This window comes from Microcaecilia unicolor, chromosome 6 (assembly GCF_901765095.1).
Source record: "Microcaecilia unicolor chromosome 6, aMicUni1.1, whole genome shotgun sequence".
Taxonomy (NCBI): Eukaryota; Metazoa; Chordata; class Amphibia; order Gymnophiona; family Siphonopidae; genus Microcaecilia; species Microcaecilia unicolor.
In genome coordinates, this window is record NC_044036.1 from 206593794 (window position 1) to 206606479 (window position 12686).

Consider the following 12686-nt stretch of genomic DNA (forward strand, 5'->3'; position numbering starts at 1 on the left):
ATGTATTGTAAGCCGCATTGCGCCTGCAAAGAGGTGGGAAAATGTGGGATACAAATGCAATAAATAATAATAATAATAATATTGAAACACCCCCCAATATTTAAAACCGGCCAGGAACGGCACCTAGCTGATTAAACAGTACATAGCTGACTATCTGGTGATATTCAGCAGGAAATAACCACCTAAACATGCATAAATGTTAGTCCATATGTTAAAATATTGCCCACAATGGGGGTAATTCTATAAGGAATTGCCTAGATTTAAGTAACAAGTACGCACAAAAATGCTGGTGTTCTAGTCATTTATGCACTATTCTAGGTTTTCAACCCAGTCCTTGGAGCACACTCAGCCAGTCAGGGTTGAATTTGAACACCCTGACTGGCTAGGTGTGCAAATTCAATGGGGATATTCTGAAAACCCTGTCTGGATGGGTGCACTATTCTGTAAATATGAGCCAGTCTGCGGTGGGTGTTCAGATGGGCAGAGAATGAGCAAGGCACACATATATTCATGCAAATTATAAAATAGTGTAATTTTTGTGTATTTCCCTCAGTCTTGATGAGAGCATTTACACCAGCTCTAATCGCCTGCCAAGTTTCCCTATACCTTAATCTAGGGCTGGCAGAAGTGCTCATGTGTGAAAACATTGTGTATTTACCTACCTTTTTTTATAGGACAGGTGGTAAATATATACATGGCACCTAAATATATACATCTTCTTATAGAATTACCCTCAACAAGGTGCAAAACAAAAACAACAGTTACATAAGAAAGCAATAATTGTTTGAAACAAATAGAATAGAGTAGTTAAGAATAAATGAGGATTCTATTGTTATACAGAAGACAGTATTAATTAATTATGAAAATTGGTAACCAAAATCAAACTGCTTACTTGATCTTTGGTTCTTGATGAAAAATAATTTCAATCTTTCTTTGAAGGTATTTTCATTTACGTAAAATTCTACTTGTACCCTGTAAAAAAAAGAAAGAGGATAATTTAAGTAGCCAGTACCTGCTTCAATTCAAAAAAATATTTAAAACTAAACATAGGGGGTAATAATCAAAACATTTTTCATGGATTAATGCTCATAGCTTTCCAGTTGATTTTCTGTTTTTTAAAAAAATATTTTGTATAGCCTCAGACTTGGTTTCATCGTCAGCTTAGTTGCTGATGAATGAATTCTTGGTTTGACTTCTTTTGTTATTTTCCCCTGGTCCATCATTCGTTTGATGGAAGTAACATCTTAAAACCTTACTTTTTAATTTGTGATGCCCTTCCTTAGTGTAAATGACTGGCAACATACTGTTTGAATTTCACACATAGGATCCTTTTGCCTGCTACAGAAGTTGAAGGTCATCATTCCAGTATAGCCTTTTGTTGTTTCATCTATTTCCCCAGCACCCATTGTATCTATAACTTTATTGTTTTCCAAACTCTATTTTCAAAGGGAAATTCCCTGTGGTATTTGCCACTCAAACTGCAGGCAGTGTGGACACGTTTGCACCCGTGTAGTTTGCATATACTGCACTTTTAGAAACACAGAAAATGACAGCAGATAAAGGCAATATGACCCATCCAGTCTGCCCATCCATATCATCTGCTATCTCTTCTTCCCCCAACAGATCCTATATGTCTGTCCCATGCTATCTTGAATTCAGATACAGTCCTGATCTCCACCACCTCCACCGGGAGTTCGTCTCATGCATCCACCACCCTTTTGATAAAGAAGTATTTTCCTAGATTACTTTTCAGTCTATCCCCCTTCAACTTCATCTTATGCCCTTTTGTTCTAGAGCTTCCATTCAGTTGAAAGAGACCTGCATCCTGTGCATTTATGCAATGGAGGTATTTAAATGTCTCAATAATATCTCCTCTCTCTCATCTTTCTTCCAAGATATACATATTGAGGTCTATGAGTCTGTCTCTATATACTTTATGATGAAGACCACTGACCATTTTGATAGCCACCCTCTGGACTGACTCCATCCTGATTATAATTTTTTTTAAGGTGTGGTCTCCAAAATTGTACACAGTACAGTACTCTAAATGAGTCAGTCCAGAAGGTGGCTACTAAAATGGTCAGTGGTCTTCATCATAAAGCGTATGGTGAAAGACTTAAAGATCTCAATAAGTATACTTTGGAAGAAAGATGGGAGAGGAGAGATATAGAGATGTTTAAATATGCTACATAGATAAATGCAGGGCAGGCGAGTCTCTTTCAATTGAAAGGATGTTCAAGATGAAAGAAAAAGGGGATAGACTCAGAAGTAAACTGAGGAAATACTTCTTCAGGGAAAGTATGGTGAATTCTTGGAGCAGCCTCCCAGTGGAGGTGATGGAGATTAGAACTTTATCTGAATTTAAGAAAGCTTGGGACAACTACACAGGATCTCTAAGGGAGTGAAAGGGAGAGTAGATGGCATGGATGGGCAGACTGGATAGGCCATAAGGTCTGTATATGCCTTCATTTTTGTATGTTTCTATCAGACCCACTCCTAATTTCTTTAAAGAAGTTCGTGCCTACTTTTTGCAAGTTTTACATTGCATCATTGTTACCAGTCTTCAAAATGGGGTTTATCCTCTCAACTGGAAGACAGATGTAGTCATCTCTAAAGAAGCCCAGGGAAATCTATTGGATCCTCTCAATTACCATCCAGTCTCACAACTTCCTTTTCTATCAAAAGTAACAGAAGAATGTAGCTCAACAGCTTCCATCACATCTTGCCAAGTAAATGCTCTTCATCCTTATCAGACTGGATTTAAACATGGTGAATTATCTTCGTTAGACACTTGATAGAGGTAATGAAGTTCTTCTCTTCTCCCTAAACCACACTGTGGCCTTTGACTTTGTTTACCACTCCACTCTTTTACACTGACTAGAGGATGTGGGAATCTCAGGAACTGTATTATCTTGGTTTCACTTTTATCCAGGGGTGTAGCTAGAAGTGCATTATGGAGGGGGAGGCCTAAAGGTAGACTGGAGAGCCAGGTAGTGCCACTCTCCCCTCCCCCAATCACCACTGCAACTGCAACATTGAGGCATATCTTTGCTAGCGGGGATACCAAGCTCTGCCAGCCAAAGAGGTCTCCTCCATCATGAGTCCCGCCCAAGCTACTAGAGCAGCATTCAAGTCAGCAGCACACTTCAGCTGCTGATGTTGGCACTCCCACACATGCTCAGTTCAGTCGCTGAACTAAGCATGTGTGAGACAGCCAGCATCGGAGGCCGAAGCGTGTCTACTGACTTAAGTGCTGCTCGAACAGCACAGATGAGACTTGTGGAAAAGATCTTTTCGACTGGAGGGGCTTGGCATCCTTGCCAGCCATTATAACAGAGGGGCCTAGCCGAAGCTGAGGGGTCCCAGGTCCCCGAGGCCCTCCCTTGTGTATGCTACTGCTCCTATCTGCAGAATAGGTCATTCCAGGTTTGTCGATCTGACTCTTTATCCAAACAAAACACTTTGACATATGAAATCTCTCAAAGTTTGGTGTTGGGACCTATTCTCTTTAACATCTTTCTGGCTCCCTTGGCTTTGCTGATTCAGACTTTAGGTGTCTTAAGCTAACAACATCCAACTCCTTTTTCCTCTTTGTTCGAGATCAGTACAAGCTATTGCCAATAGCCCTCCTGAACTAAATCTTATTGCTAATTGGTTCTCAGATAATGGTCTTAAATTAAATGCTTGTAAGACAATTGATGTTTTCTTTCCAATTTGTGGATCCCAGGAACTGCATGTTTACCATTTATACAAGATGTTCAAATCTCTCTTTGAGACTCTGTTAAAATCCTAGGTCATATTTCTACTGTTGTTCAAAAATCATTCTATGTGCTCTGTCAAATCCATGCTGTACATTCTTTGCTTGACCACCAATCTGTTTGTCTGCTTATCCATACTTTGGTTATGTCTAGATTTGATTACTGTAATTCTCTGCTACAAGGTTTACTGCAATATCAACTGTAAAGACTACAAATTATGTAAAACACTGCAGAGCCAAGAAATATCAGAGTTATTGGTTAACCATTACCTATTATTATTTATTACATTTGTATCCCGCGCTTTCCCACTCAAAGCAGGCTCAATGTGGCTTACTTAGTAATGGGAAGAACAATATAACAATATAACAATATAATATAACAAATATAACAGAGTAATAAAAGAGATAAGTAGGTAAAGATAGGTAATGTGGAAGGGATACTTCACTCTGGGACTCCATCTTTCTTATTCAGTTTTCTCATACCTTATGTACTTTCAAGGTACCTCTGTTCTATACATCAGCATCTGCTTGTGATCAATTTGTTTGCAGATCTGTTCTCATTTGATCAGAATCACTTGTTCAGTGTGACAGCTCTTACATTAAGGAACTCTTCATTACTGAACTTTCACAAAGAACTCTCATTAAAAAAGTCATTACTCAAAACGCATTATTTCAGACAAGCCTTCCCAACCGCTAGAAATTTGGACTAGTGAGAATATTTAACAGCTATGCCTGGACTTGTGTTCTTTTGCACAACCTACCCTCCTCTTGTGTCTTAGATGAAACACTTTACTTCCAATCTATTTCCCTATCCCCTTATAAATTGGAACTTGCCCCTTAGGTCTCCTTGTATTTCTAAATCCACCTCTTCCACTTACCTTGTTAATTTTATCTAGGCTGTAAACTGCTCAGATGTATTTAACTGTATGTGGTATAACAAATAAAGTGAAATATGAACAAAATTTCATGGCTTATTAAATCTAACAATATTTGCCCTAGATTGTAAAAACATACACAGTTGCAAAGGCTCAAAGAAAATAAGGGGCCCTTTTACAGAACAGTGGTAAGCCCAATGAGGGCTTACTGCTCACTTCTCTGGGACTACCTCCAGCCCAACGCAGCCACCGGCAGTAGTCGCGCCCTGAGCGCCTGCCATTTCCAGGGAAAAAAGAAACCCCCCCCCCCCCCGGAAATGACTTGCATGGCGATAACCTGGTGGTAATTGGGCATCACCACGCGCTGCCCAGTTACCACCAGATTAGCGCGGGAGCCCTTATCGCCACCTCAGTGGGTGACGGTAAGGGCTACCTGCCGCATGGTCATGCGGTAAGAGTTCTCTTACCGCATGGCCATGTGTGCTGGAGGCTTTTTTACCTGCTGTGGTAAAAAGGGCCCTGATGCACGGGAAAAACGGCCCCTGCCACTAGCGCAGGGCCCTTTTTCCTGCAGCTTGGTAAAAGGACTCGTAAATGAAGCATACCTATGTTGAATCATGCATTTACAAGGAAATTGCAAGAAAAAACTGGCACCTAGTGAGCTAACCTCCTGCCACATTGCAGAGGATTGTTTTATCCTCACTTAGATTGTCCTACAAACATCTGAAAATCTACAATTTAGATCCAGGAAATTCCAGATTTTGAAAACGAAAAAAATATATTGCATGATCAAATTTTCATGCTTAGCAAACACAAGGGAAATAATCAAAATCAATCTTTTAGTGATCAGTGTCCTGAAGACTCCAAGAGACTGGTCACATCTAATGAGTCACTAACAGTTTCTCCAAGTCTTCCACCCTGTTGAGTTGATGAAACATACTATTCAAGGAAGACATAGTAGCTTCAGAAAGTTCTAAACCTCCTTCAGATACCTATAAAATAGGTCCTTAGGGAAGATATACTACATGAGAAATATTTAACACATGGATATTTAAATGTCTTGCAGCATTTTCCATGTTTTCAATTTTCCTATAAATAACGACCTGATCCACAACCAATGCAGATTGAACAGTTTTCAATTTATTTTACTCCTGTTCTAAGCCTGCTGCTTTAGAAATAGCAACTTGAGTCAAAGTTTCTTCAGCCTGGGATTTAGCCACCAACTGCACTGAAAACTGAGCAAATAATGAGCAGACTTTATGAATCAAACCCACTGTTGTTCAGATGTCTGCCATAGTTATTTCACTTTGCCGAATTAATGGGGGCACCATATTCACTCACTGCACCTGCAGTCTTCTCACCATCCCTTGCTGCTTGTACTTCCAAGGTTAAATGAGCTCCCAAAGGAGAAAAACAAACTCAGTAGTGATGCTACAATCTCACCTGCTACACAATCTTGGGACTGCACCCTCCCCCCACCCCCTCTAGCAAAATCAGGCATATTCCAGATCCCTTGCACCTGGACAGCTTCAGTGATAAAAGTGGCAGACAGTTGGTTGGGTGAGTCAGGGCTCAGCAAAACCATACTTGCCAAGGAGGAGCCAGTCTCTGGAACACCTCCCCCAGCAAGTACATCCCAAACCTGGTTTGCTCAAAGAAAGCCCCGTATTGAGGGTTGTGAAAGTAACGAAGGTGGGGGGGGGGGGTTCAATGTTGGCAGGGCTCGCTGTGCTCTACCTTTCTTCTTTAGCACTGTTGTTAAGTAGAAGAGGAAAAGGACCAAAGTAAATAATGCAAACACTCAGTATGTCAGTCAGTCAGCCAATTTGGATTGCCCATTATATGCAACTAGTAAAACAGGCCCATTTCTGACACAAATGAAACGGGTGCTAGCAAGGTTTTTCTCGGAGTATGTATGTTTGAGAGAGTGTGTGTGTGAGAGAGAGTGAATGTGCGAGTGTGTGTGAGTGACAGAGAGAGAGTGAGACCGCTGGGTGCGAGTGTGTCTCCTCTGTCCCCTGCAGCGATTTTCTTCTGTCCCCTGCCCCCCCCTGTAGCCACCCAGCGATTCTCCTTTCTCCCTGTCCCCCCTCCAGCCACCCAGTGAGACTCCTCTGTCCCCTGCTCCCCCTCCAGCCACCCAGCGATTCTCCTCTCTCCCCTGCCCCCCTTCCAGCCACCGAGAGATTCTCCTCGTTCCCCTGCCCCCCTCTAGTCACCCATCAATTCTCCTGTCTCCCCTGCCCCTTCTACCGGCACCTTTTTCCTGAAGCCAGCTCGCTTGCAAAATGTTTTACCTGAAGCTGTGATTCTCCTCTCTCCCCTGCCCTCCCCTCTTTGACCACAGTGCTCACTGAGGCAGGCAGGCAGGCTCTGCTGAAGTTGTTTGAAAGAATACAACCAGTGCTATTTATGTCTTTGGTGTGGGACGAACTCCTCATTCAGGGTGAGCTTGAACAACATTCAAATTAAAGAGAATAGCCAGGTTTGGAGGGAGGTGTGCAAGTGAGACTGGGGAGAAATAAAAACTAAATAGTGTAATTGTTAAAATCTGTAAGTGGTTCAAAGTTTTTGTTTTTTTTTCTCTGAGCTTGTGCACCGAGAGAGGCATGACTGCAATGATGTTTGCATAATTATCAGGTAACCGGATAGCTACAGCTAAAAGCCATTTCATTTGGCTGATGGTTCCAACAGTAGTTTCAGAGGAAGTTTAGCTGATGTAGTGTAGAAGAGCTGGTAAGTGAAAATCTGATTGGTTTTTTTTTGTGTTTGTTTTTATATAAAAGATTCTCCTTGGATAGGAAGAGTCCTTGATATGTGAAAATATATTTTGCTTTAATGAAATTGCAAACTTTAGAGTCAGAGACTTATCAATGATCAGAAAAAGAAAGTCACCAGACAACAAAGGTAGAGAAAAATCATTTTATTTTCATTTTACTGTTTGGAATATGTCCACTTTGAGAATTTACATCTGCTATCTTATTTTGCAATGTATAGCAATTTGTTTCTAAGAATATTGCTGACAATTCCTGTGAGTGTGGCAAGTGGTGAGCGATCATTTTCATGGTTAAAAATCATAAAAAACTAGTAAAAAATGCCCGTTTCAAAAGGGAAGGAAAAGGGTGCTAGCAAGGCCATCCCCCACCCTCCCTCCCTTGCTGTTCCAGACTCTGCCGTCCCTCCGTTTTCACCCCCCCTTCTCGGCGAAAACCGTCCCCCACCACCATCCAGCAGGGGCGTAGCTATGGGTGGGCCTGGGTGGGCCCAGGCCCACCCAATTTCAGTCCAGGCCCGCCCTGCATGCCAGCCCCAGCACCCATTGCCGGCCACTGCTGCTTTTCCTGTTGAGCAGCAGGGCCGGCGCTACAAAAAGAAGAAGCGCTAACGGCGCTAAGGACGAGAAATGTTTAAAAAAAAAAAAAAAAGCGCAGCACCGGCAGGCACTGTCTCGGCAGCCTTGAGGCATTGGCTGCTGGCTCGCAGGCTCCTCCCATGGGAGGAGCCTGCGAGCCAGCAGCCAATGCCTCAAGGCTGCCGAGACAGTGCCTGCCGGTGCCGTGCTTTTTTTTTTTTTTTTTTTTAACATTTCTCGTCCTTAGCGCCGTTAGCGCTTCTTCTTTTTTGTAGCGCCGGCCCTGCTGCTCAACAGGAAAAGCAGCAGTGGCCGGCAATGGGGGCTGGCGCTGGCATGCAGGGCGGGCCTCGTCGAAGAAAGGAGGGAAAACATGGAAGGATGGGGAGAAAAAGAGGGAAACCAGATGGAAGGATGGGGAGAAAGAGGGAAAACATGGAAGGATGGGGAGAAAAGAGGGAAAACAGATGGAAGGATGGCAGAGAATGAGGGAAAACATGGAAGGATGGGGAGAAAGAGGGAAACATGGAAGGATGGGGAGAATGAGGGAAAACATGGACGGATGGGGAGAAAGAGGGAAAACAGATGGAAGGATGGCAGAGAAAGAGGGAAAACATGGACGGATGGGGAGAAAGAGGGAAAACAGATGGAAGGATGGCAGAGAATGAGGGAAAACATGGAAGGATGGGGAGAAAGAGGGAAAACATGGAAGGATGGGGAGAAAAGATAGAAAACAGATGGAAGGATGGGGAGAGAAAGAGGGAAAATGGATGGATGGGGAGAGAGACTCTGGATGGAAGGATGGGGAGAGAAAGGGGAGAGACTGGAAGGATGTGGAGAGAGAAGGGACACTGAACAGAAAAGGGTAGAGTGATACAGAGACACTGGTTAGAAAGAGGGAGAGAGACATTAGATGGAAGGATCAGGAGAGAGGATAGATGGATGGAAGGATGGGGAGAGAAAGAGGGAAGACGCTGGATGGAAGGGTAGGGAGAAAGGTGACACTGGACGGAAGGATGCAGAAAGAAAGAGGGGAGACTACTGGAAGGATGGGGAGAGAGAGGGGAGACTGGAAGGATGGGGAGAGAAAGAAGAGAGCTGCTGGATGGGAAAGGAGAGTAGTGAAAGACTGGAGAATAAGAGGAAGGGGTATGGGGAGAACAAGGGTGAGAAAAAGATGAAAAGCCATAAGTAGATGAAGGAAATTAAAGAATGGATAGTAAGAATGAATTAAATCAGGACAGAGAGAGAGAGGCAGAAAAATATTGAAGAAAGCAAAGAAAAAGGAGAGAAAAATGAGAAATGGCCAGGAAACCGTGGCAGAAGAGTTAAGCGAAAACGAAGGAAAGCAGAATCTAGAGACTGGGAGCGACACAATGAAAAAAAGTAAATGGCCATACAAGAAAGGTAAAGAAAATAATTTTATTTTTAATTTAGGATAAAGTAATATGGTACCTGTGTTAATGAAGTTCCAGAGACCAATACTTCCTTAGGTCAGGCGAGGATACCGTAACAGCATTATACTGACCTGAGGCAGGAGGTTTTGGCCTCTGAAAGCTCATTGAAAAGGGTGTTAGGCTATTAAATAAATTTTCTGAAATCTGATGCACTGAAAAGCAGCACTTTACCCTGTGTGACAAATGCAACTGATTAGCGTTACTAAATTTTGCTGGGGGAGAGGGGTAGAGAGAAAATTTTGTGCCCACCCACTTTGGGTTCAGGCCCATCCAAAATTGGCAGTCTGGCTACGCCACTGCCATCCAGTACCTGTGCTGACGGGGGACCCCAACCCCCATCAGCAGAAGTCCTGTGCTGGCCTTCGAGGTGTTGCTTCTTCAATGATTTTGTGTCCAAGTTGCTCTGCGTGCATCTGACATCAGACGCACGCAGAGGAACTTGAACCGAAGATCACTGAAGAAGCAACGGCGCGAAGGCCAGCACAGGACTTCGGCTGACGGGGGTTGGGGTCCCCTGTCAACACAGATACTGGACGGCGGCAGGGGACGGTTTTCGCCGAGAAGGGGGGGGTCGACTGGGTCGCGGAAGGGGGTGCAGTGGGCTGTAACACAGGGGGAGGAGTAGGGAAACACGCTCTGCGTGTTTCCCTACTCCTCCCCTTGCTTTGGTATCAGCTGTCACTGACGTCAGTGCGTGCCTGCCTAGCAGACCACCTCCGAGGGAGGCATGGTCCCAGGCACATCCTGTTGGAGGTGAGAATTATTATATAGAATTATTTGCGATCAAGTATTTTGCAAGAAAGGCTTGTAAGCCTTGCCATGATTGCTATTGAGAATGATATATGTGCCCAGTTAGATATCAAAGATTTAATAACTAATTTCGTGAACATGAAAGTACGAAAAGCTAAGTGGTTGACAACCCTCTATTTGTTTAGTAATCCCACAAAGATGCACTCCATCTTTCAGCTCCTATTTCCTTTGCATCTTGTGCCACACGGGGGGGGGGGGCGGCAACTGATAGTCTGCAGGGGGGCACCAGAGACCCTAGGCATGGCCCTGAACACAAGCTAGGGAATGTAACAAGAAAATATTTTATTTTTAAAATATTAAGGTAAGAGTGTTAAAAGTGTCAATTATCTTTAAAATTTGGACTTATTTAACCATTAATATTTCACATGGTTTTCCCATACAACACTCTAAAACTATGACAATTCGGGATTCAGGATAACAAGTGCTATCTCAGATAAGTACTTTAAATAGACATTTTAATTCTTTACCTAACATTACATATTTCAACTAACTTAATTTAAAGCTAGTTGGCTGATGCTCAGAACTTCCACAGTACAGCCAACAGCGCAGAACCCAAACTATCGGAACAGCACAGAAAACTAGCACACCAATGGTTAAAGGAAATGGTATTCAAATTATATGTATGCCGTAAAAGCAAAAGCAAGGGGGAACATACTTTGCGCATGTGCAGTAGAGTTTCACAGTATGCTCAGCTCAGGCAAACCCAAAAGTAAAGCACACATTAGCGCCTGATTTCTACGCCTTTACATATAGGCTTTTCAATTATTATTATTTTTTTTTTTTTTACTTGGAAGGCTTACATTTAAGTGCAGGAAACAGATGCCAATGTGTGCTTTCACTTTCAGATTTGCTCTGATTCGCACACATTCGTCTCTCACTACCAGTACGCAGGGGCTTTCTTCTGCTCCCAAATTATATCAAAACCAGCAGATTTTAAAGAAAGAACTGTGAGAAATCCTCCCTACAAACATCCTAACACCTGCTCTAAACTGGCTTTAGGTTCTTAGTGGTAAGGGCAGTTTTGATTTGTGTGCAGTCTCTGAGCATTGGGAGGGAATAGGAAATGACATCATTAACATCTGTTTGACTGCAATGGCATGATATTTGTGCTAATCTTTGGTGCATTCATTTTCTCCCACGCTACAACCATCTGTGCTAACTAACACCGGTGCTAGTCCAGTGCTAATCACCTCTAGCACCAGCATTATGTTTTGAGCATTAGCCCATAGGTATTTTAAACTGTTTTGCACCTTTTACCTTTCAGTTTTTACAATTTCTATACCCAACATCTGGATCAAGAATTCTTAACCAGATATTTATTTTCCTTCTTCTCTCCATCTCTCTCTGTTTTTTTATATTTCTGTCTTATATCTCTCTCTATGTCTATTTCTGCATGCAAAACTTGAACCCAATAGCTGAGTGTCTTATCTCATTTTTCTATTTCCTTTTCTTCCCAGGTGCTCTCTTTAATGTTGGGCACCAGCATTCAATTCAAGGTACCGCATTCAATTCAAGCTTCTGCTACTAACCTACAAATGTACTTGATCTGCAGCCCCTCCTTACCTCTCAACCCTCATCTCCCCTTACGTTCCTACCGTAACCTCCGCTCTCAAGACAAATCCCTCCTTTCAGTACCCTTCTCCACCACCGCCAACTCCAGGCTCCGCCCTTTCTGCCTCGCCTCACCCCACGCATGGAACAAACTCCCCGAGCCCATACGTCAGGCCCCCTCCCTGCCCATCTTCAAATCTCTGCTTAAAGCCCACCTCTTCAATGTCGCCTTCGGCACCTAACCTCTACACCTCTACCCAGGAAATCTAGACTGCCCAACTTGACATTTCATTCTTTAGATTGTAAGCTCATTTGAGCAGGGACCGTCCTTCTTTGTTTATTTTGTACAGCGCTGCGTAACCCTAGTAGCGCTCTAGAAATGTTTAGTAGTAGTAGTTTTTCTGGAGATCGTTGCCAAGTAGGTACATTTATATCTTCCCTCTCCTGTCTTCTTATTTACCTACTCCCTACCTTTACCAAATAAACAAGGCAAGACTAACTCCCTGATGTGTAATGTTCTTTTTACTGTAACCTTTTTCTTACAAATTCCTATTTATCAACTATTTACACAAAATAAGTAATTGGAATTTTTTTTCTCTAATTATCCCACCTAAATATATATATATATATATATATATTATTATTATTTTTTTAAAATTATTATTATTATTTTTTTTTTTTTATTATTTATTTTTTTTTATAGCCTTTTAACTGTTTCTTCATTCATTCACTTCTCATATTTCCTTAGGCTCTCTCTAACTTGGCTTTCTATCTTTTTATTCTTATCTACTGTCTTTAAAAACTTCAATTTATGTTCTCCAAATAACTGACCTTCATTAAATACTTGGCAGCCTTCGGTTTGTTGTAGCCTGCAAAAGTCTTCA

At 42.4% G+C, this 12686-nt stretch overlaps 1 protein-coding gene across 3 annotated transcripts in view; it reads right to left on the minus strand.

The window, feature by feature from the left end:
• Positions 1–12686, minus strand: part of KCNT2 (potassium sodium-activated channel subfamily T member 2) — a 1050204-nt gene that overhangs the window by 863594 nt on the left and 173924 nt on the right. For all 3 annotated transcript variants that reach the window (XM_030206382.1, XM_030206381.1, XM_030206379.1), the window contains exon 2: positions 893–972. In XM_030206382.1, the coding sequence (XP_030062242.1) occupies positions 893–972 (80 nt within the window). The remainder of the gene's footprint in view (positions 1–892; positions 973–12686) is intronic.